The sequence below is a fragment of the Thermobia domestica genome, chromosome 13 (assembly GCF_964235325.1).
Source record: "Thermobia domestica chromosome 13, izTheDome1.hap1.1, whole genome shotgun sequence".
In the NCBI taxonomy this organism is placed as follows: domain Eukaryota; kingdom Metazoa; phylum Arthropoda; class Insecta; order Zygentoma; family Lepismatidae; genus Thermobia; species Thermobia domestica.
In genome coordinates, this window is record NC_137466.1 from 100,114,301 (window position 1) to 100,139,611 (window position 25,311).

A 25,311-nucleotide genomic window follows, 5' to 3' on the forward strand; every position below is an offset into this window, starting at 1 on the left:
ATAACTCAATATAAACTTTGCTATACCAGATAAACTGGAAAGAAATAATTATTTTATATCTTTAATTTTGATATTATAAATAACTTCAGCATACTTCCTTATTAATCAATTTGCATATTAAATGTTGTTGCAGTTAAATAATATAATGGGGAGCTATTGTAAAATGTTATACAAGAAGGAAAGAGTAACGTTGTCATTAATACTTCAGTGAATAAATAACATCAAATCTAAACTATTGTTTTATTGAGTTCTTCAGTAAGTAAATATATTCGATACACTCAAGGTTTTTTAATGGTTAATAAATAATTACAGAATAAGAGCCAGAGCGCGTAAGGTGTATCATAACTTCTTCGGTACTATATATAGTAATCCAGAGTTATCTGAGGAAGTAAATAACGAAGCAAGGATCTACTTTATTTTTAAACTAAGGAATGTTATAAATTGTGTATTATCAGAACACAATGTTATTAATTGTGTGTGTATTTTTCATAACCTATTATTTTCAACTACATAAATTTAAAGCTGTTCAACCGCCTTCTATACCAATATGCTCAGGGCCAATAGAGGTGGTTACAATATGCATCATATAAGTTAATTTAGTAATGACAGGATTATTTTTTGGAGTCACTCATGTAATACTAGAATACGTTTCATTTTGAACATAAAGTACTAATGGGGGCTGAATTTGGATTTAAACAGCATCGGAAGTGTCACTGTTCGTCTCAGTGACTCCGAAAATTATGCATTCGATACTAATGTCGGTCATTTTTCTATATCTTCCCTCCTCCTCTTTCCCTAAGTTTCACCGTCAAAGTGAAATGATAAAAAAACATCCCAGGCCCGAACCTCATCTATGTGGTAAATTTAATCGAGATCGGTCTCGTGGTTCAAGAGTTAGTAATATATATATATATATATATATATATATAATTCTCCTTCCTCTCCCCTACGTTGTACCGTCAAAGTGAAATTATAACATCACTCTCAGGCCCGAACCTTATCTATGTTGATCGAGATCGGTCGGGTGGTTCAAGAGTTATTAAGTTACAAACATAATGACTTAGTCTCTGTAGTTTTTGATTTAAAAAGTGTAATGAAACATGTCATTACTTATCATCAGAAAGTATTATCGTCATTATAAATAATTTAAGATAAAGGATCGAAAATCACCAATAGATGGCAGTTTTTACTTTCCAAAAACAAGTTCCCAACAAAGAAACTCAACAAGAAAGAAACAAAATATCGAAAAAAACTTCATGCATTATTCCCTGATTATTGTTTATTCATCTCGTCTTTGGACAAAGTTTGAATATTTTTCTCTTGAATTTGATTGGATTATTTTGAAAATTGTCGATTCTGCGGAATACATTGGAAAGACTGGGAGCACGTGCTTCCATTTATCTATGATTAGCGTTCCTTTAAATCCACTTTAATATGGTATGAATAAATGTGAATTTGTTCTTGCATCTGACTGTATAAAAGTGTATTTAACAATATTTAATGTAAATTTCTCATTATTTACGTCCCATATTTATTAAAAATTTCGCATTATTTACGTTCCATTGACAAGAGTTTTTTTTAATCTCCAAGTATTGATCAATGAGGTAATGATTCTCATTATTTATATTTTCTTTCCAGGATTTAGAGGGGATTCCAGTGCAGAATAATAGCGCATTTCCGTCTTCTGTAGGGGAACTACGTGAAGCAACAATTGAAACCGTTCGGCGTTTAACATATGGAGATGATGTGAAAGTAACAGTCGACGTACGTTTGAATATTGAGGTACTTGCTTTAAACTTACTGTGGATACCTTAAATTTTTAAACTTACCTTAAGCATACTGCAAATGGTAGTTCGCTACAAACTCTCTTCTGTCATGTGTAGTTTCGATAATATGTATCTTTTGTCAGTAGTGTACGACTACAACAGTAACTGTAGAATTTAACAAATCCAGAACTGTTTTCTTGTTTATTTACAAAGTTTAAATGCTTTCGGTGCAAATATGGAGTTAAATTTTTTGCTTGCTTTAAAACTAAGGATTTTTTAAAAGTTTTTTCATTATTCTGAAAAGTTACTTTAAAAAATCATAAGTTAATAGTAACTTCACTATAACACTTAGTCTCATTGAAGATACTCTATTCCTTAAATAAAACTTACACATTTTATATATCGTAAGAACACTCTACATCCTCTTACAGGAGAATGATTTTGATTATGTTCCGGGCGATACAGTTGGTATTATATGTCAAAATGACTCATCTGAAGTAGAAAACATATTAAATCACCTCCTCCTGATGGATAAAGCAGACATGACATGTTCCTTATCTATTATGAAGGACACAACTAAGAGAAATGCCAGCATTCCAATCTACTTGCCACAGAGAAGTACTGTAAGGCATTTGCTAACGACGTGCGTTGAAATACGCAGCACTCCGAAGAAGGTTAGTAACTGGTGTGATAAATCCATTAATTATTCTTGTTTCTATCTCTGTCATTTTTCTTTTTCTGTTTTTATTCTGTTTTTTTTTTTTTTCTTTTTGTTTCTAATATTCCGAAATCTAAACATTTTTAGAAATTATTTTTAGTGAGTTTCTTTGTTTCAAACTGCTATTTTGTCATTGCTCCTTGACTTTGCTTCTGAAACATAAAAGTCTGGGTTCTTTCATTTCCTCCTCTTTTCTCATTTCACCAGTCCATCATCATTTATATACATTTATCATTTGCCTCTTGAGTCTACAGGGCATAACTGCGGAAGGTTTTATTTCATTTTCAGTGGAACAAAGAAGTTATCTTGATCTTGCCAAGCCAAATGATGAATAATACTCGGGATGTGTTGCATTTCGGATATTCATCATCTTCTCTTTATCATTGATCGGAGGAGGATGCTGAAAATTGTATTTGGACAGTAGTTGAGTTGGTGCTCTGACTTCACAGGGCAATTAGAAATTAATATACTGACGCTGGCAAATGCATGCATATCTGTCGTAATGAATGTATATTGGATATTATTTGAATGAAGAATCTACCGTAATGAGAGAGTATTTATTGAACAATAAACGTAAATCTTCATAGAACAAACTCACCTTGCATTCAGTGTCATTGTAATCCTGTTTTAAAACTTCCTATTACCGGTATCCTATATTTTCGTCAGTGCTGGGGTCATGGACACGACACTTACCACAAACTGGAAGAAATTACTGTGACAAATATAGGATAATATGAAGTTTTAACAGGATTACAATGGCACCGGATGCAAGGTCAGTTCTTTTTTGTGTTTAAATATGCATCTGAGAGCATCTACAAGTTATGTCAATTAAAACTTACCTTAAACATGCTATTACTCGCAAAGGACTTTTCTGTATTATTTAACAAATTCAGAACAGTTTTCATATTAATATATGTTAACGTACATATTTTGTGCATATTCAGTAACAATGATTATAACTTCGTACCCACGTAACAAGATAGGAAATTATAACTTCTGTTAATTTTAAAATCGTGATTATAACAAATTCTATCTATACCTTGCAAAAATGTTTAAAGTCGATATTGTGTAAAACTTCGCTGTCAGTTGAGTGGTAAGTTGAAAAAGCGTATAGAATGCAGTAACTTGAAGTATTCTACGGAACTATATTCGGATCAAAATAAAATTTGAATTGACGTTTGGAGGAATACTTGTTGTCCTATTACCACGTCGTGAATATTCAGCTGAGGCCTCCGCTGTACTTCTTTCACTTCAGTTGACAATACTTCTGAACATACGTTACAAGGCTGCAACATTGTAATATAGTTGTCCCTTTCTCCAAAAACCCTCCACTTGTAACTATCACCACGACGTTAATGATTGGCCCTCCATTCGATTACTTAAATAACCCCGTGATAAAGCTTCCCTTCTTAACACAAATTTCCACGTGTTTTAAACTGTTAATTCGCTTCTAATTTTGATCGGAGTATAGTTCTACATTGGATATGTCTTTACAAAAGAGGCTCCAGTGCAACGTATTTGAAGTAGTAGATCGTTTAAAAGAAGAATTGTTCAAGTACAAAGGATTTGGATTTTCATTAACAAAAGTTTAAACATCATTATTCGACTAGACACGAAGAAAGGAAAAGAAAATATACAAAATGAAGTTCTGAGAAGTGATTGAAAAAGCTCTCATGAGAGTTTCCCTACCGGCGGAGGCAACAAAGGTTGCTGAGAAAGTTTAATACAGTTTAAGTTCATCTGGACGCAGTAACTTGTTAAACATTTTCAAATTCTTCTCTACCAATTATGTTAAACATTTTACGGAACTTTATAGGGGGCGCGGTGGCTCAGTGGTAGAGCGCTCACCTGCGGTCCTTGGGGTCCCTGGCTCGATTCCAGCTCGCGCCATGTGGACTTTGTGGTGGACAAACACCGTGCCCGTGGGCTTTCTTGGGGTTCTCCCGTTTCCTCCCACTTTCTTCATTCCACCATTTCATTCATTTCTCATCTTCACCGTCTCCTTTAGCCTAGGCGGAATAATCGTGGGTCGTAAAACTTAAAAAGATTTCATTTCATTTCATTTTACGGAACTTTCTGTTTTCTTTAAGTGGTAAAAGAGAAGATAGGAGGGGGAAATCGGTTTATGAAAAATATCAGCTACAAAATAATCATAGAAAAAATTTCTAAAAGACTTTACATCTAAATGAAAATGCTAGGAGTCGAAATTGCGAACGAGCCAAACAGCACGCTCCTCATTTCACATCCTGTATTGGAATCCTTTTTCCTTTAGGTATAAGTTGGTCGTTTGTTGGTATTCAATTCAAAAACATGTGCAATTGTAAACGTGAATTGGACAGGTCTCAAAATTTAATGTTTTCATGACAACATCGTTATGCATCCGAAGTTAGTCTACTAATCTGTAAGATCAGCCGCCTTGACTGAGATTTTTAAGAATTTAGCTCAAAAACATAAAAGAATTCAGAAGCGGTTCTTGGACGTTTTCAATTCAGCCCATTTGCTTTCAAAATACTTTCCAAGAATCAACATTTTTCAGGTCTCTACTTATGAATGAAACTTCAGAAGATAAATGTTGTTGTAACTAAGTTATGTAATATACTTCAATAATATAAAAATATACTATATATTGAAAAATTCTTCCTTTTGTAAAACACAAAGCATTTTATGATCGACTGCTTCAGCCTCTAAAGATGCTGAGATCATCAGTTACATCCGGTACTGGTCTAAAATATTGCGTCATAATCTTTCTGCTAGACGTTACTATCTGATTATAAGTGCATGCTCTTAATTTTTCTTGCAAATGGAACTCGGTAAATACTGGTAAAGAAATTGAGTGTTCTTCTCTTATTTCTACAGCTTTTCCTTCGAGCCTTGGCAGAGCATACTTCAGATGTAAGTGAACAACGCCGTATGCAAGAGCTGTGCAGCAAACAAGGAACATCTGACTACAATCAATTTGTTGTTGGGGCTAAAATTTCGGTGTTAGACATTTTTAATACTTTTCCATCGTGTCAACCTCCTATCGCATTGTTATTGGAGCATCTGCCTCGACTGCAGCCCCGTCCATATTCTATTTGTTCTTCACCACTAGTAGATCCTCATAGACTTCGTATAGTGTTTAGTGTAGTGGAAATTGAGCAAGAAGCAGGAAGGACGTATTCAAGGAAAGGTGTTTGTACAGGTTGGTTGTCAAATCAACTAAAAACATTATACAGTGATACATCTTTAGAGGAAAAAATGAAGAATATGACTATATCGTTTCCTGATGTAAAGGTACGGTATCATTCATTTACTTTTTTGTAAATGCAGAGTTATTCATAATGAAGAATTTTACATGTTAGAGAATGTACAAAACTAACATTAGAAATCCTTTCTGCAATACAGGACAACGAAAATGTCAGTGTATATCACTATACATTGTTGTATTGTAAGCACCTAATGCAAAGACGCGGTTTCTAGTAGGAAAGACGCTAGAGTGAGAGTTTCCTTAAGTGAATTTTTATCATTATATTGAACAGAAGTTCAATAGTTTTAAAAATTCTCAAAGGGAGATTACTAGTGACTTAATCGATTAGAAAGATGTTGCAAGTTTGAGACCCAGGTAGAGAAATTTTTCAGATTTTCATGAATTCATGTTTCATATTCTGCATCCCTATCATGAAAGCTTACCAAATTATAATTTCAGTTCCGTTTTTAGCTATTTATGCATTCATGTGATATTGAAGAAAGAAAGAAAGAAAAAAAAGATATTACACGGAATTTGTTTCATTGTGTAAATTGTTCCTCCCCTTCTCCGATGGAAATTTTGACAATACTCCGTTATGCTATAACTAAAGAACCAAATAAGTTCAAGGGCCTTTTACCTCTGGTACATGGGGTCCCTGGTTCGATCCCTGCTCGCGCCATGTGAACTTTGTGGTGGACAAGAGTTTTCTCAGGGTTCTCCCATTTCCTCTCACTTTCTTTCCATCATTTCATTCATTTCTCATCGTTACTGTCTCCTTTAGCGAGCATAACCGTGATACGTAAAACTTTGATTTCAGAAGTCATAGTCTAATGTGAATGAAGTGTTGAACACGTATACACTGTAAGTTGTACGCTACAGTGACTATTTATTACTGAGTATTGTTGCTGCCAGTGAAAGCGGTGATTGTACAGTATGTCTCAAAACTGATTTTAATTAATTACTAAATGCTTCATGATTTTTGAATTCTAAAATTTCGCATCACACCCCATAGAACTGCGCGAAACACCGGTCGAAAACCACTGTTGTAAATTACGTGAACAGTTGTAGGAGTCTGTGCATATGATCACGTAGAGTGTACAACCTACAGCGTATACGTGTTCAACATTTCATTCACATTAGACTATGACTTTATGGGAATTTATAGTATTACACTATTACAGACGCCGTTCCACGTATTTGACCAAATTGTATTTACCAAATACGAAAATCATGCAGTACTCGGTATGTCTTCCCTGTTTCTGAACAATGACCCACCAACGTCGTTTTCACTGTAGAAGGCATCGTTGAAGAACTATGAAGGAAGATCTAGTTCTATTTCTCTTTCACAGCTTTCCAAGAGTCTACTCAAAGTCGACGCATGTCTCTTGCCCAAAGACCGTTTTAGCATTCCAAATCCAATAAAATACATTGGACTTGCATCTGGAGACTTAACACAAGTATGAATTATATTTCAGTGGTCTCTGGTTTTCTTGTCGTGGTAGAATGGGAGGGACAGTCTTGAGGTGTGTGATGAAGCTTTGTCTTGATGGGTGTGGACCATGTTGATCCTGTTAACGGTACATTTCTGTTAGCTCTTGCTCGTAGATCGGCATCAGGATCTCCTTGTGATAGTACTGCGAGTTGATTTTGTTGTTTTTCCGTATCCTGCTAACCTCCATTTTGCCTCGGTAACAGTAGTCTGCGACCACCTGAACTCTTACAGGAAAGCCTGTTTGCATGCTTGGGCCCACTTTCTGATGCGTTTCTCGCCTTTGTCTTGGTACGTGATGGCTTTTGGATCGCCGGAGTCAGAAAGGTACACCCATTCCTCATCCAATGTAGGGATGTACCGCCATCTTTGGTTTGCCAGATGCCTGTCGTACAGCTTCCGAGCATTTCACTCGCATTCTCGTAGGTAGTTTACGTTATTATTAATAAAAAGTGTGTATCGTGATGTCGTGGGTATTCAGTCAAATGTGTCATCAGTCAAAACATGTTGGCAACCACTAATGTACAAAATAAGTCTTTTGACCATATCAGTGTGTTGTGATCCTTGTATGCACCTTCAATACAGCCTGCATTTTCGCATGGAGTTCGGATGTGCCAAGTTTCATCGCTACAAATGAATGTTACGCGTTTCTTCCACCTGGTAGTGCAGTTGTGTTAGGTTTGTCGCCTTGTTCGAGTTCGAGATCACAAGATACAAAGGGCATAATTATTTTATTATAGATTCTATACGGAGTTATAAGATCATAGGTGCATAGAGGAAGCTCTCGGTACTCAACGAAAAGTATAAGACACACAATTAAATTTTTTATAGAAGGTGACTAATGAAATTGATTTCAATACAATGTATTCATTATATCCTTCCTATTATTGGTTTATGTAACTGATGAAATTTAAAATAAAGATTATATTCGCGCGTATGATTTCTTTTATATAATTTAAACTGTTTTTTCTTATAACTGACGAAACATTAAATAACCTTTGCAATTCTAATTACGATATTTCCTCTTGTATGCTTTTTTTTACAATAATAATTAGATTAACTTTTCTATTTCCTCTGAAACTGATAGTAATAGTTATTGGTGTCTGTTCAATCTGTGCAGGTCTCTTTGTTTCCGAGGAAAAGCATTGGTTTCTGTCTTCCGGAAAATCCAGAAGTGAACATAATTATGATAGGTCCTGGTACAGGAGTGGCTCCATTCATCGGTAAGTTCATGCTTGCTTGCGATACATTCTTACAGATCTTTATGAGGACTGTATCATCTAACTTATGTTAGACTACGGAATTGTTTTTTAGTATAAAAATAGTGAGAAGTGTTGCCAGTGAGAGTGAGAGTAAGTGTAGAGTTCAAAGTTGCCATACTTTGAAAAGGTTTAAAATTTTTCAAATCTTAAAGTTTAACGATGATTATACTCCAAGACTAAAGGAGATTGGTAAATTATAATGGAAGAACATGCAATGAATGACGTAATACGAAAAAAAAGACTTCCTAGGAAACCTAGGAATTTTGGTTTGTCCACTACAAAGCCCACTTGGATCGAACGGAGATCAAACCCGCAATCTTAGTTACCAACTATGAACACTTCGGCGTAGTTATTGTTTTCTTATCTTTCAAAAGTGCATTCGAAAATCTAAATTCCATTTCTTTCTTTCTCCAGGTTTTCTTCAGCATAGAGAAGCTCAAATGAAAGCTTTGCAAGGTGCCACTTTTGGAGATGCGTGGTTGTTTTTTGGGTGTAGATACAAGGAAAGAGATTTTCTTTATAGGTAAGGTCAATGAATGACATGAGAAAAATACTGAGGGTATTATAAAATTATAGATTAAGGTGCAAATGTAGACTTCTGTTTTTATTGTTTGCCCTGCTGAAATTATAGTTTCATGTGCAAATACCTGAAAGATCATATTGAACAAAAGCATTTCACGGGGATTTCATATCATATAAAGGTTAAAAGTTTTAAAAATATATATACCTAAATATATCAATTAGCTAATTCATTCTACACAGAATTGTTATTACGTACGTATCTCAATCTTGTTATATGTTATACTTCTATCTTCCCGAAATTTTTTTCCCGAGACTCCTTCCACTAAGCTCTTGCACGTTTTTTTTCGTGCAATTAGCATACTCATCCAAATTTAGACGTCTAAATCTAATTATTCACACTATATTTGATAGCGAATACATATGTGAAATTATATGCTATAGGTACAGATAGTTACCAAAATAGTGGAATGACCCACATACGATACTTGGAACATGTAAGATAAGTGGAACATGTAAACTTGGTTGAGTTAGTATCACTGAACATTCGTGCTCTGCAACAGTTTTGTATTACAAGAATAGTAGTTTTAATAAATAAACCCCTGTCTGCGTATCATCCATCTCGTCTTAATCGTATGTAATAATGTGCCTCATTGTATTCACTCCGTTTGCCATAGTTCGTTATTTTTACCAATTTTCATTTTTTTTGTCCCGCTTTTATTTACAACGACTTATCAAGAATAGTCGTTAACCTGGTTCGGCTAAGTAAGATATACAAATTTCGAGTGGAATTTCTTTGCATGTAAAAATTAGCTTCAATAATTATATACGATTATTCTCACCTTTACTATTAGAATCATAAAGTCGGTGAACGGTGTTAAAAATGGTTTATTAGTTGATATACTTTATAATATCTTTTCCTTAAAACTGTCAAGCACACAAACTTGCTGACTAGGTATCCATAAACATGTACATAGCAACAACTATCCCATAATAATACTTTACATATCTTAAAAACATTCTTCTTCTGTTAATATGATATTAACATTCTACTAAGTATAGTACACATGTATGAACACTTTCTGCCCAAGGTACAGGTAATTATTAATCTAACCAAAGTATTTTGTTATATAAAATGTCGCCCGACAATTGGACTGAATATAAAAGTCATGAGTAAGCTTGGCTTTTATCTTCAAGAACCACTGGTCCGTTTACAATAGTGTTCTTACATTGCATATGTCCATCACATTTTGATCGCACCTCGTATATCTCTTCATTACATTTCACATATATATATTTTTAACAAATCTTACACTTCATCAATACTTATCTTTTATTACAATAATTATATTTATTTCATTATTATTCACTATATTATTATTATATTTTCTTATTAAAAATATCGTCGCTCATTTAATTAATCGTTGAAGGGTGCGAATTCAAAAATCGTAAAGGACAAACATGAGTTACAAATAGTCAGGGCGCATTATATAATAAATAAGTTAGATGTTTTAAAATAAACATTGGATTCCTAAGGTATCAAAACATAGAAGAATCTCATTCAAGATAGTCGTTGAATAATTAGTTTTATAGAATGGATCTTATTCTTAACATAATCTTTGACAATTAAGTTTTCAACACAAATCAATCTAATATAAATAATCTTTGCTTTTAATCATTTATGAATTAAATTATAATTCTTACATATATTAAAAACATTTGAGAATTATCATTGATTAATGAGAATTAAATTGAATAAAAATAAAATAAATGTTCATGAAAATCTATAGCTGATATGGATTTAACCAAATTTCATTAACGGTAATCAGGTTACATTCGTACTTGCATACGATTCTAATAAAGTACATTGTACTGCACAATCGTGATTAGGTTCCGTGCTATTTTGTACATGTATTTCATCATGATTCTGAGTTTGATATGAAATGCCATCTCTTGTTCTCCAATTACGTCTATCCACGTAGTTCGTTGTATTCCTGTAATTTCGCTCAGTACTTCGATTGTTTTTATATCTACTGCTGTTGGGTGATCTGACATCATGATTACCATGATTAGTTAGGTTAGGCGGATTCCCTACATAACTTTGCCTATTTTGCGCGTTTTGATTGCTAGAATATACTCGGCTTAGGTTAGGTTTCGTATTATTCACACTTCGGATATCTAAATTCCGAACTGGCACAAAATGATCTGAATTATTCTTATTTTTACCCATTCCGGCTTGTTGATTCATAGCATGGTATTGAGTTTCATAGCATTGGACAAGCATTAATAAATGGTTGAAACTCATACACTGGGTGGAAAATAAGATCTGTTGTAACTTAAATGGAAGCAAATTTCGAATCGATGCTATTATTCTCGATTCCGATTGCAATGGATTAACGACCTTTAATTCGTTGTATGTATTTACAACAAACTCTACAACAGATTTATGCAATCGAGGATTGAAGTGTTGATTTCTAATGGTGGCATCTCTATTTGCCAGCAAAAAGTCATTTTCATAATTTGCGATTAGTGCCGCTTTGAATTCTTCATAAGTACTGATGTGATCACGTACTGCTTTAAACCATAATGAACAAGGTGGGAGTAATACATGAGGGATTAATTTCATATATTGTGATCTATCTATACACATAATATTGCACTCATCCTGGAATTTCTCTAAGGAAGAAGTAGCATTCTCGTTACACTTACCACTGAATTTACTCATAGCTCGTATTTCACTCATCTTAACACTTAATTTTACCTTCCTTTTATCATTCCGTTTACTTGTTGAGTGATAGTTCCTATCCATTACGTGATGTGTTGTTACACCATCTATGTTTCGCCCATCTGTACTCTTCGGATGTATTTCGTCCAATATAATATCCTCATCAGACCCCGGCGAAGGTGAGTTCATCACTGGTGAGTGGGGAAACTCCAAGCGATCACTACCCAAGTTATTACGGTATGTGTTGTCCTTAACCTGTAGCGTTCTAATCTCTTCCTGTATAGTAGCTAACAATTGCGTATTTACACGTATGTTGTTAGAATTGTTGATGACCTGGATCTTTTGCTGTTGAACGGAAGATTCTATCACTTCTAAATCTTTTTTTACAGCACTGATTTCTTGGTTTTGGTGATTGTGCTTCTCCTGACAATCATCGGATATTCTTTTTAACTTTTCCTCGAACTGTGAGGATATGTCATTCACCACCTGGACAATTGTCTGTCTCGTTTCATCTGACTTCTGTTCTATCCGTCTACTTAATTCTTCATATTGCTTGTTAGATTCGTTAAACTTCTGTTCCATTCGTCTACTTAATTCTTCATATTGCTTGTTAGATTCATCAGACTTCTGTTCTATGGTCTGCTTTATCTCGGTAGACATCTGAATCAATTGTCGCTGTAAAGCTAACAAGATTCGATCTTCCGATGTCAATCCTGGTGTTACACTAGTTTCACCGTTGTCACTATTATTTGATTCATGCTCCGTTGTTTCGTTGACCATTTTTCTTATAATTATCCTACCACTCCTAAGTATTGTGAAATTTGTATTCATCAACTTTATTACAAAAATAAATTCACTCTTACTTTGCTTCGGGATGTGAATTTACAGCAAGATCCCGGGTGAGGTAAACCAAAATTTTTACAACGACTTATCAAGAATAGTCGTTAACCTGGTTCGGCTAAGTAAGATATACAAATTTCGAGTGGAATTTCTTTGCATGTAAAAATTAGCTTCAATAATTATATACGATTATTCTCACCTTTACTATTAGAATCATAAAGTCGGTGAACGGTGTTAAAAATGGTTTATTAGTTGATATACTTTATAATATCTTTTCCTTAAAACTGTCAAGCACACAAACTTGCTGACTAGGTATCCATAAACATGTACATAGCAACAACTATCCCATAATAATACTTTACATATCTTAAAAACATTCTTCTTCTGTTAATATGATATTAACATTCTACTAAGTATAGTGCACATGTATGAGCACTTTATGCCCAAGGTACAGGTAATTATTAATCTAACCAAAGTATTTTGTTATATATTTATTATTATATTGTTTTATTTCGTCATTGATTTTAATGTTTCCAGTTTTTTCCCTATATTATACAATTTATTCTTTTTATTATTCTTTCGTTCTCCTGCATTCTTTTTGCATTCTACCCATACTGTTAGTTTTATCTTTCTCCACTAAAGAACATATACTTTCACCTATAACATTATTGTATTGTATGGAGTGACTACCTGATCCTGCATTATATCATGGCGCCCACCTGGATACTTCATTGCATTCCTGTGCTCATACTTTTCCTTGCTTCACTATTTCTTCTCCTTACGTGATGAAGCACTTTCGCAACAATGCTTGTAGTGTATATGTACAAGGTGATTCTTTATAGGGTTTGCAACTTCAATCATTTATAATTCTTTATTGAAACCACATACAGACTAGGTTTATATGTCATTATACTGCAAAACATTTCAAGTTTGACTCACGTAGTCAGTAGTTACGAAGTTGACCACACGCGGCGCCACCGGCCAGTCGTTGAAAATGGATACTATCACTAGTGCGGAAAGAGTTAAGTGCGTGTTTTGGTTTTAAGAAACGAAGTCAGCAACGAGTGTACAGCGTACGTTTCGCACAGCAGACCAACAGGCACCAGACATTTGTTGAAACAGGTTGTTCTGTGCGACACACAAAGACTCCAGAGCTCTCACCCGTAACTGACGGTGTGGTGGAAGCAGTTAGGGAGAGTTTTGTCCGCGGTCCTCGAAAATCTACACGACGTTCATCACAAGAAACTGGTATCCCTCTGACCACTGTTTGGCTGTATTGGGTAGACGTTTGTCCATGAAGCCATACAGACTGTCCTTGGTTTAAGCACTGAGTGAAGCGGATATACATATTCAACATGAATTCTGTGTTAGAATGGTAGATCGCGTTAGTGGTGATGAGTCATTTTTGAATAATGTGGTATTCAGTGACGAATCAGCTTCTCACCTTTCCGGCCAAGTCTACACACACAACTGTGGTATTTGTGGCACGTAAAATCCACATGCGCACGTGGAGGTGGTTCGTGACACAACTCCAAAGTGAACGTATTTTGCGCTGTTTCCGGAGCAAAGGTGTATGGACCATTCTTCTTTGGTGAGAGCACCATCACCGGCATCTCCTATCTTGATATGCTCCAGAACTTCCTTGCTCCACAGTTAGATGAAGATAACCACGATAGCCCCTTATGATGGCAACAAGATGGCGCCCCGCCACACTACCTGATTGACGTAAGGGAATTTCTTGATCAGTGTTTCCCAGATAAGTGGATAGGTCGTGGTGGACCAATTGCCTGGCCGCCACGGTCTCCAGATTACACGCAACTTGACTTCTTTCTGTGGCGGTTTGTGAAAAATAAGGTGTACACCCCTCCCCTACCTCATAATGTTAATGAACTGAAACATCGCATCACAGCAGCCATCGTGGAGGTTACTCCCAAAATGCTGGCTACTGTTTTGCAGGAAATCGACTTTCGTTGAGATATGTCCAGGATGACCGCAGGTGCACACATTGAGTCATAATGAATTTGTCACAAAAAACTTGAAGTGTTTTGCAGTATAATGACATATAAACCAAGTCTGTATGTGGTTCCAATAAAGAATTATAACTGATAGAATTTGTAAACCTTATCAAGATTAACTCTGTATATAACAACAATCACTTAATGCGTGATAGATAAACATCCAAATGTTTAACAGAGACATATCGGGAAGTCCGAAGGGGTTGTGTCTGGATTGCGCAAACAGCTGCATTAGTGGGTTGTTGAAGGGCAGCCGTAATGCATGTGTATGAAGACTGTATAAAAAGGAGCAAGTGACGAACCATCGGCAAAATTGCAGAAAACGGTGCGAAGTTGATTTTCGGGATGAGCATTGCATTCAGCGACTTGTATAGGTTCAACGTGATCACTATGACCATGCACACACACCAACATGTATGGGTTATTCCAGCAGACTCCCCCGGCGTCACCCGGCTTCAGTAACACCAGTGACTTGACTGCTCCAATGAACATGCAAACCGGACGATAGAAGATTAGAAGAAGATCTGCTGATCTTGTGAATCATGATTTTTACTCCATTCCTGTTTAGGCATTTGCGTGTTTGACGAAAACCCATAAGACACTATAGTTTTGTGCATGATTGCAACAGGTCAGTAGTAGCGAGTGTATGATGTCAGCTATGTTTACGCCAAGAACTAGGTTCTCTGGTACTTTTAGACAATCTCTGACTCATATCCGTTATTGCAATTTCCTGGCAGATTGTGTACATTCCGCCAGGTTGCATTTTTTCCCTATAGTAATGAAATTTTCCATGGTAATAACGCATCTAGAATCGCTCACTTCCTGCGCAAGAATAATTTGAGGAACACAGGTGAGATTTCCAGTATATTTCATACCCCCGAAACTTCCTGGATCTCAACTCCATTGACTATCTGTGACATAGTTGAAATGGCTCATCGAGTCTCTTGTAACATCCTTCACCTATAACTGTGCATTGAAAGCCGTATTACCCACATCTTGGATGACCATACCAGTAGACAACTTACAGACATTTTATTACATGCCTTCTATATCTGATCATGATGTATGAAAGGCTAAAGTACGCGCCTTTGGCATGGGAGACCCAAGTTGGAGCTCATGTAGTTCAGATTCCACGTTATTCAGTATTTTCACATGTCATATAGCCTCGTTGCTGAAAAGGGACGTTAACTCAAAATCAACTCAACTCAACGAAAGGTAAAAGCAGGATCTACACAGTAGGAGATAGATGGTCATAGTTCATGATTAGTCTGTGTATGTATGTATGTCTATTTGTATTCGGAATATATTTTCGTCAAGACTGTTTTCGAAGTCCCGTGATCATCAAAATTCAGAAAATTCTATTAAGTGAGATATTTCTTTTAAAAATCTGGACAAACTTTTGGCGTAGCACTAATAACGCTTGGTACAAAGGTCATAATAATTAATAAATCACAGTTATCTGGTCTTGCATTTCATTGTGTATCACTGGGTGCAGTTATTTATTCATTGTATATTGCATTTCATGCCTGCAAATGTTAATTAAAATTAAAACATGATTTCTCTTGTGAATACAGTTTGTATCACTATTGATTTTTGTTTCAGATCTGAACTAAATGATCACTTAAAATCTGGTGCGCTTACTCGCCTGTTCGTATGTACCTCGAGAGATCGGAACGAAGAAAGTGATGATCATGTTAGTAAGCCTAGATATGTTCAGGTGAGCATTATAGAATATTTATGTATTCTTAATGGAGATCGTATAGGCATTATCAGATAACCATTTATTATTATATTGTGTACATACTCTATACATCTGAGGACTCTTCCATCATTCCAAAATATTACAATTACAGTATTACATCATATATTTTTGATCTCAAGCACTCACTCAAGAGTTTATGCACCAATCTACAACACGATCATGTCTAATCCAGTGTCTTAACCTCGCTATTTATAACTGTAGGAAATGAATTCCCATATTAATTTGAAGTTTGGTTGCTATTTCGCTAATTATGACAGCAAATGTTCCAATGTCATCTTGAGTATTATATATGTGTATTTTCCCCTCTTGAGAAAGCCTTTGATTCTCACGTAAATATAAGAATTAAGATATGTGCCTTTACCTAATTCTTATCTTACTGCTTTAATTTATTGCCGAGGACTAGCTGCGTTGTCTATGATCGACGGGTTAAACAATATATATATATATATATATTCTTATAGCAAAGAACTCAGATGTATTTAAAATATTAATAATAATTATAATATTAATATAGGCTAATTACGTCTCAGAGTTTTAATACAAACAATTCACGGAAAGTGTAGAGGCCTGTTAGCTGCCCTAGAATATGGAAAACCCTCCTTCTCCTAAAGAATTATCTTAAAATGTGCAGTAATCATCTAATCAAAAAATCACTTTCTTCATAACTTTTGACAAGAAAAAAGAAAGCAACTTCTAAAATTAAAATGTAAATATGTAAATGTCTCTTAGAATTCAAGATGAAGAGTTTGATCAATCATCCAAGACGAGCTATTTTAACTACTAAAGGAAAAATGTTTGCTCTATTTCTTCTCTGGCCTATTTTCCCTGAAGTAGATCTTACAAGGGAGGGTCACGAAGTTGCTCCGCTGAGATCCGAACAAGACATTTATGTTTGCATTTGATATGTTATAACTAAATGAATCCCAAAGTTATACGTGCCACCGGGCGGGATATCGTGAGTTACAACATATTTTGTAATGTATATATATATATATATATATATATATATATATATATATATAAAAAGCAGAAAAGTTTGAACTGAGTCATTTGTTCAGAAACGGTTGGGTAAATGTAAAACTCGGCGAATACTTATCCCATCATCTTCAAGGACAAACTTTTTGGGGTAAAAAATTTGCCACGGGGTCCAACTCAAACTTTTCAAATGGCAAGGGGGGTTAATTAGCACGCCGTTTGCAAGCTGTTGTTAAATGAAAGAAGGTGGAGCAAGTCTCGACTTTCTATGACAATTCTGTGCAAAATGGCGGCGGGTCAAAATGTCACCAGAAGATTAATTGAAAATCTATGGCCACCATGAATCCAAGATTGTCGCTTAAAACCTATATCGAAAGGATAGGCATACCAAACTGCTGAAGCTAGGAAAACCAAATTTGGCATGAATATTAATCAGTAGGTGCCGAAAAGATGCGAAATGTTCAAAAACGCGACATCTTGAGTTCAAAATGCTGCACTGTATATCGAATGCATGTCCAGCTCAAACCAATGGTGTTGGAGAAGCAAAATGTGGTATTTAACGTTTATGATTAATAGCAGATATCCACAAAATATCAAAGAGTATCATCTGTAGTCCAATATGGTTGCCAGCGTGAAAACTGAATTTGTATATAAATATGCTATTTCTTGGAATATTGTGACAAACCAACAAAGTTTGCGCAGGTCGACGTACTGAAATGATTTACACGTGGTTTGGTTACTGCTCGTCAATCTTGTAAATGAATGTTTTTTTGTATATTTGGTATTGCTTGAAATATGGCGATCAAACCAACGAATGGCATACAAATGTAACCATCACGAATACATTACAATAGAGCCCCAACCTGACTGATGCAGCAAGTGCTTTATGTATGAACTACGTATGACAAAATTAGAAAAATACCCTAAGGTATTCAACTATTCAACTTTTGTTTAGCAGTATGAATAAGAAGTCAAAATTGTGTGTTCATCGCATAATCGTTATATTCACGTAAAAGATATTGAGAGAACCGTGACGAACGTGCATTAGGAACAAAACATGTATGTGTTGTTACGGAATAAAATAATAGTTAAAGTGAAGCGATATTCAATTGTTCTTTAGTCTTTCTATTGCTTTTCAATACGTAATAGAGAAAAATAGGATTTAGGTTTGTACTGTTTTTAATGACATAGGTTTTAAGGACAATCTTGGATTCAAGGTGGCCATAGTTTTTCAATTAAGCTTTTGTTTACATTTTGATCCGCCGCCATTTTGCACAGGGTTGTTATAGAAAGTCGAGACTTGCTCCATCCTCTTTAACAACAGCTTTCAAACGATGTGCTACTTACCCCTCTTGCCATTTGAAACTTTTGAGTTGGACCCCACCTGTGGCCCTGGGATAAGACGTTTTAACATAAATCGTTGTACTTTGAAAATTAATACCACACTTCCTTCCCTGTTTTCATATTTGTCTCACCGTTTCCGATTTATAGGGGTGGCCATGGACTTTTCAATTAAGTTTTTGTTTAAATTTTGACCCGTTGCCATTTTGCATATTGTTATCGTAGAGGGTTGAGACTTGCTCCAGTTTCTTTTATTTTACAACAGCTTTCAAAAGATGTGCTATTTAACCCCCCTTGCCATTTGAAAAGTTTGAGTTGGACCCCGTCTGGGACCCTGAAGCAAACATTTTTTTATCCCAAAAAGTGTGTCCTTGAAAATGATGGCCACCTGGTGGCACGTATAACTTTAGGATTCGTCTAATTATATCAAATGCAAACACAATTGTCTCTTTCGGATCTCAGCGGAGCCACTTCGTGACCCTCCCTTGTCAGCACCTTTCAGATCTTGGGTTCGGGAACATACATAAAACAGAACTTAAGTCATGTAGATGAGAGAAAGAAAGAAGTCGTGAAAGCCTCGCATTCGAGGTTTACAGGACGAGAAATAAAGATTTAGTAAAATCTAAATAATACTTTAATATACCCAGAATCAGAGATCATGGTACTGTGTTACAACTCGATAAGAAAGAATAAACTCGTTCTAATTTATGTCCAAGAGTCGAACTCAGTATTCCAAGATTTCGCAAAACTAATCTCTCATAGTCTTCAAAGTAAAAGATTCCTACCGCTCCCATTATCTGTCAGGACTGTAGATGAACAACTACACATTGCACTCTCCAAATTATTCAAATTCCAATAGTCCAGCTGTACAGGCCAATCGTATCATCTCCACTTATTGATTTTTCAAGAGAGGTAAAAAAGGTAGAACTTGTGTTCCAAGTTCCACTGTTACTAACGGAATCTAATTACGGCTCGACCTCTCCAACACTTTTGATACACAAAAAACGGCATCCCTCAAAAAAATCTAGTTTCTTCCATAACTAAAAGGGGCAGCAAGATAAACGTTGAAACCATCGAGAGAAAACGAAAGAAATGAAACTTCTCTCTCAACCAGGTCTAAAAAAAGAAGGTACCCAGGAATCAATTAGAGCCTGTACCCGGCCCTCTTTCTCGCTTAAAAATAATGAAATAAGGTACAGTCTCAGAGAGAATTAGTTAATTTGAGCTAGAAGTTTTAAAAACGGAAAGAGAAAGAAATATACATAACTATATCAATTTAAAAATTGTGGTAGAGCGTTCACCTCTGGTAAATGGAGTTCTTGGTTTGATCCGAGGTCGCTCCAAGTAAGCTTTGTGGTGGACAAACACCGTGTGTGTGTGGGGGGGGGGCTTCCTCGGGGTTCTCCCGTTTCTTTCCACTTTCTTCATTGCACCATTTCATTCATTTCTCATCATCACCGTCTCCTTTAGCCTAATCGGCATAACCGTGGAATGTAAAAATTAAAGATTTCATTTCATTTTCAAATTGAATTACGAGGGCCGCGGTGGCTCAGTGGTAATAAATCATTGGATTTCATATCAATAAATAGATTTGTACAAGTAATTAACAGCGAACATTTAAACTTAAGACTCTTCGCTAAGCTAACCTCCCACTTTTTCATTTTAGTCAGTAACTTAGACAGTGATGAACTTCAAAAATCTAGAAAGTGAGTCGATAGTATCTAGAAAACACTGTTACATAAACTAATGATTATTTTCAAGACCTTCTGTATAGTGTAGACATTTGAATGCCCAGCATGATGACATCATAACCTGCACTTCCAAATTTTTTTCTCTCTAAGAAAAGGTCTGGAAAGCATTTTGTGTAGACAATTATGTAGCTCACTTTCTGAATTTTTAAAGTTCTTCAAGTCCTTTTGAAGTTCTTATCTTTAAATTATGCACTAAAACCTTTTTAAATTAGCGCAGAGCCTTAAATATACACATCTCCAAGCATGGGGTTACGTAATATAGGATTTTATAGAAATAAAAGTTACAAAAGTAGGGAAAAGACAAAAAAAAAAAAAAAAAAAAAAAACTGGATTTCGCAGCTTTTACTAGATATATGCCAACGAAGGTTGTTCACGCCTTGAAAGCTTAAAACCAGGTAACTCTAGAATTACAAAATTAAACGCATAGATAAGTTTTTTAATCAAGGCGTAAAGGCAGATTAAGTTAATTATTTTATTTACCCAATTGAATTGCTTTGACCCGTTTGATATCAATGACTAACTTGTCGACGAATCGATTTCAAGTAGCGATAATACCATGGCCAGCTCAGAAGGATTTCCTGCTCTTTCAGCTCCGTATAGAGTATGATTTTTCTCGCTCTCTCTATATTTTGACATTATATTTTTCTGTTATTGTTGTTATTGTATGAAAACTGTGTATATAAAATAAATAAATAAACTGATTTATTATTAGTGAATGGTCGACATACAACTGGATTATACTATTTCAGGGTTGGCAAAAACCACAGTTTTTATATATAAAAAAACTGTTTTTTTAAACCCGTTTTTTGGGGGGGTTTAAAACATTTTTTTCGGGGGGGTAAATAATTTGCTATATGTATTTATATTACATATGGTCAGAAATAAGTTTGTTTCGCCTTGGTGTTATTATGCAACAACAGGGTTATGCTGGGTCACATAAGCTTAAAGCGGAATCCAAACCACTTCTCGGCTTACATGCAAGAGAAATTGTCCATTTGAACACGAAACCGGGACTAATTGGTCACAAATGCGATGAGTGCCGACACACTCACGAAGGACTCCTGATAAAAAATACGTTGTGCTGATCTCTACGTAGGCGTATTTGTTAATATAATTGTCAAGAGTCATTTCAGAAGGACAAAAAGATAGAGTTACATATGTAAAAACATTATACAGAATTATATATAAATCGGAAAACTCCCGTCGTAGCCACTGGGAAAATCCTGTGTACTTTAAATGTATTTGCATGTAAAATTTTAAGGTCAGCTTATCATAATCAATACGCTAAAACAGGTATTAAATTGCAAATTTAGTATGTAGATATCACTCAGTAAAATTAAAACAAAGTTCAATCCAAGCTAATGTTGGAAGTACGTAGGCAGTCGATAAATTTTGCCAATTTCTATTAATATATTTAAGCAACCTTGGCTTATTTATAAAACAACAGCCATTCAGGCACGCATAAATATACAATTTGGTTTCATTTCGTATGTTTAGGCTTAACATCCGTATGAAATACCGAGGTTATCAAGGAGAATTTCGCTTAAAGTGACACCCGAACCGATACTTGGTTTGGTTTACACTTGAAAGAAGGGTTGTGGTTCGACCGAGAATTGAACACGGGATGCCTTGATTAAAAGGTGAAAAGGAGATAAAACTAATATAGATGGTTTGATATGTGGAACGCCACCATGAAGTTCACACGAATTAAAGTTTTTTTTTTTTTTTTTTTAAACCATTTTATTTAAAACATGGTTTAAACCAGCCCACCCTGTACTATTTGCACCAAAATCGTGATATCTTCATCATTCTTCATATAAACTGCAGTTATCAATCTTGTAAAACTGAACGTTCATTGAGTAATGTTATAGTTGTTGCTATTTTTAGAAAGAGATTTTATCTCTCAAGACAATTATGAAGATATTATTCAGTTAGTTCAATATCTACTATGGCAGGAGTGTTTTACATTATTATTTTAGTATTAGATTTCATTTTTCTAAAAGCTTGTAGTTTTATTAGAGAAAGATTGGATATTTCTCTCATGTAACATCCGAATGTAGGTTGGTATTGAAAGAGTTAGCAGCGCAAAATGAAAAGTAAAATATCATCTGAGATTGTATCCAAGTGTAGACTTCATTTATTTTTGTGCTTTAAATCCAATTTTCTAGCATAATAGACTCTAATTTCAATATTGTTTTTAGTTATTGCACGCTTTTTGAAAAGATGTAATCAGATACGATCAACTAGATGGATATTTATTTTATGATAATAATAGATATAATATTTCACCAAGTATGTTAATAACAAATTTAATCAGATTGTAAAATTTAATCACGTTAATGACGAATGTTAATGACAAATTTAATCAGATCAGAATATTTTAATTGTTCTGTTTTGTTAATGATTTTAAATATGGTAAGAGCAACAATTAAAATTTTGCTTGCTCTCGTCTCGACTTTCCTCAATTCCTTCCCATTCAGCCCCTTTCCTTTCACTGGTGTCTTTATCAATTCCTCGCTTAACTTACTTTTTACGATGTTTTTCATCTTGGCATGAGACCTCTTTACTGAAAAATATGATAGTACCCTGAAAACTGGCCTTGAGTCAATTCTGAACTGCTCGATAAATGACGACACTTGGATGCAAGCATGTTTGCCTGTTGCCTTGGGTGGTCTTGGTATTCGACGGGCTATGGATATGGCGATTCTTACATTCTTAGCGTCTTACCACGGATCTCTTAGTTTAGTCGAGACTCTCCTTCCACAGGGTTATTGTTTAAACCCAGATGGTTCAGTTCAAGAAGGCTCTACTAGGGGCAAGCTTAGCAGACACAAACCTCCCAGAAATTAGCAAAAGGCGTTATCCGTCATCTTGGTATACACCAGTTGCATCTCAATTACATAATCATCTGTTACAATTTGCTGTTGTTCCGTAAAATAAAGCCAGGCTCCTTGCTGCCTCATCTCCCAAAGCGGGTGCATGGTTGATGGCGATACCTTCTCCGCCTTTAGGCCTTCATTTGTCAACTGAAACCATTCGACTTGCTGTTGCCTTACGTTTAGCTTTAGCTGTTTGTAAGCCTCATCGCTGTCCAGCTTGTGGAAATCAGGTTAACCAACGTGGCCATGCATGAAAAGCGCTGGTAGATACGCCCAACACTCCTCTGTTAATGATATGATATAATACTTCGAGCCCTTAATACTGCTGGAATTCCTTCAATACGGGAACCTTCTGGTTGCTGTCGTTCGGATGGAAAGCGACCCAATGGCATGACATTGGTTCCATGGATGAGAGGTAAATGCTTATTATGGGACTTTACATACGCTGATACTTACGCTCATTCAAGTCTCCCTTTATCTGTAATGGACGTTGGAGCTGTTGCTAATCGCAGAAAAGTTGAAAAGCAAAGAAAATACAACAACCTTCTCGAAAATTTTGTTTACACTCCAATTGCTGTTGAGATTAGTGGCGCTTCGGATGCAAGAAGTCTTGAATTTATTAGGGACATAAAAGATGGATTTCGTGCGTTTCCGGTGAAGTTCGTTCTACATCTTTTCTAATACAACGCATAGCTGTTTCTTTTCAGTGTGGCAACGTCTCGTCGCTTCTAGGCACTTTACAACCTGGAAAGGAACTGGACGAGGTGTTTGTACTCTAATAATACTCTAATAAAAATTGTTTATATATAACAGGAAATAAATTATTTATTTGATATTTTAAACTTTTTTACTTTTGTTTAAATTTTATATATTTCGATGTTTTGATGATTATATGTATTTAGAAATATTTTCTAAATTAGTTCAATTCTGACAATAAGTACAAAAAGAAATCAATCTATTTTGATGTTTGAAAAGAATCTACTTATTGTTTACATTTAAAAGTACATGGTAAGTATTTAATTTAGAGGACTTTTCATTATTGTTGCAATAATACATTATTTCGCTATAGAAACAAAATTAAAATGTGCAATAAGCAATTAGTAAAAATGGAGTAGTACGGAACTGGAGTGTATGTAATGTGTCATTAATTTTTAAAGTTTTACAGTAGCTAAGTTTCACAGTTCGACCACTTCAAGAAATCGACTTATTAATTTTATTAACAATTTAATTTGAAGTATCAATGAATTAACCAGTGAACAGGAAATACGACAAAATGAATTCGAAAATATTAATTCAATCACAGATAATATTACTAGAATACAATTTATCTAAAACAAATGAATTTATGTATTGTTCATAATTTTGTGATAACTCTTCTTTCTCTGAAAATCAGTAATACGGATTTTCAGATTTCTTCATGATGTATCAGAATCAGTATTATACAAATAGATTTTATGAATAAATTGTACTCATTGTGCGACTCTTATGCTTTTTGTGGTTTGGTAACATTGGAGATTTACAAAGATTATTTATTTATTTACTTAATATTTTTTTCAGGATTTGATCAAGCTTCATAGCAAGGAATTCGTATGCCAGCTATTAGACAAAAACAGTACACTATATGTCTGTGGTGATGCCAAGAATATGTCAAAAGATGTCTTTGAAACCATCGTCAACACAGTTCAAAAAGAGAAAGGTCTGTATTTTGTATCGCACTGAGTTTCATGAAAGAATTATGAAATGAAATGAAATCTTTGAGTTTTACGTCCCACGGTTATGCCGGTTAGGCTAAAGGAGACGGTGATGATGAGAGATGAGTGAAATGGTGGAATGAAGACAGTGGGAGGAAACGGGAGAACCCCGAGAAAACCCACGAGCACGATGTTTGTCCACCACAAAGTTCACTTAGCGGGGGCTGGGATCGAACCCGGGACCCCAAGCACCAGAGGTGAACGCTCTACCACTGAGCCACCGCGCCATGAAAGAATTAGTAGCATGATTTTCAGTTTATTACAGTAAATCAGTAATTACTAGGGTCCGGAA

The 25,311-nt window shown here is 35.2% G+C and overlaps 1 protein-coding gene across 1 annotated transcript in view; it reads left to right on the forward strand.

Moving 5' to 3' along the window:
- Positions 1-25,311, forward strand: part of LOC145668389 (methionine synthase reductase-like) — a 51,957-nt gene that overhangs the window by 21,756 nt on the left and 4,890 nt on the right. The window contains exons 6-12 of the mRNA XM_081736178.1: positions 1,639-1,782; positions 2,198-2,440; positions 5,341-5,757; positions 8,320-8,422; positions 8,876-8,984; positions 16,163-16,277; positions 24,826-24,964. Coding sequence (XP_081592304.1) covers positions 1,639-1,782; positions 2,198-2,440; positions 5,341-5,757; positions 8,320-8,422; positions 8,876-8,984; positions 16,163-16,277; positions 24,826-24,964 — 1,270 coding nt within the window. The remainder of the gene's footprint in view (positions 1-1,638; positions 1,783-2,197; positions 2,441-5,340; positions 5,758-8,319; positions 8,423-8,875; positions 8,985-16,162; positions 16,278-24,825; positions 24,965-25,311) is intronic.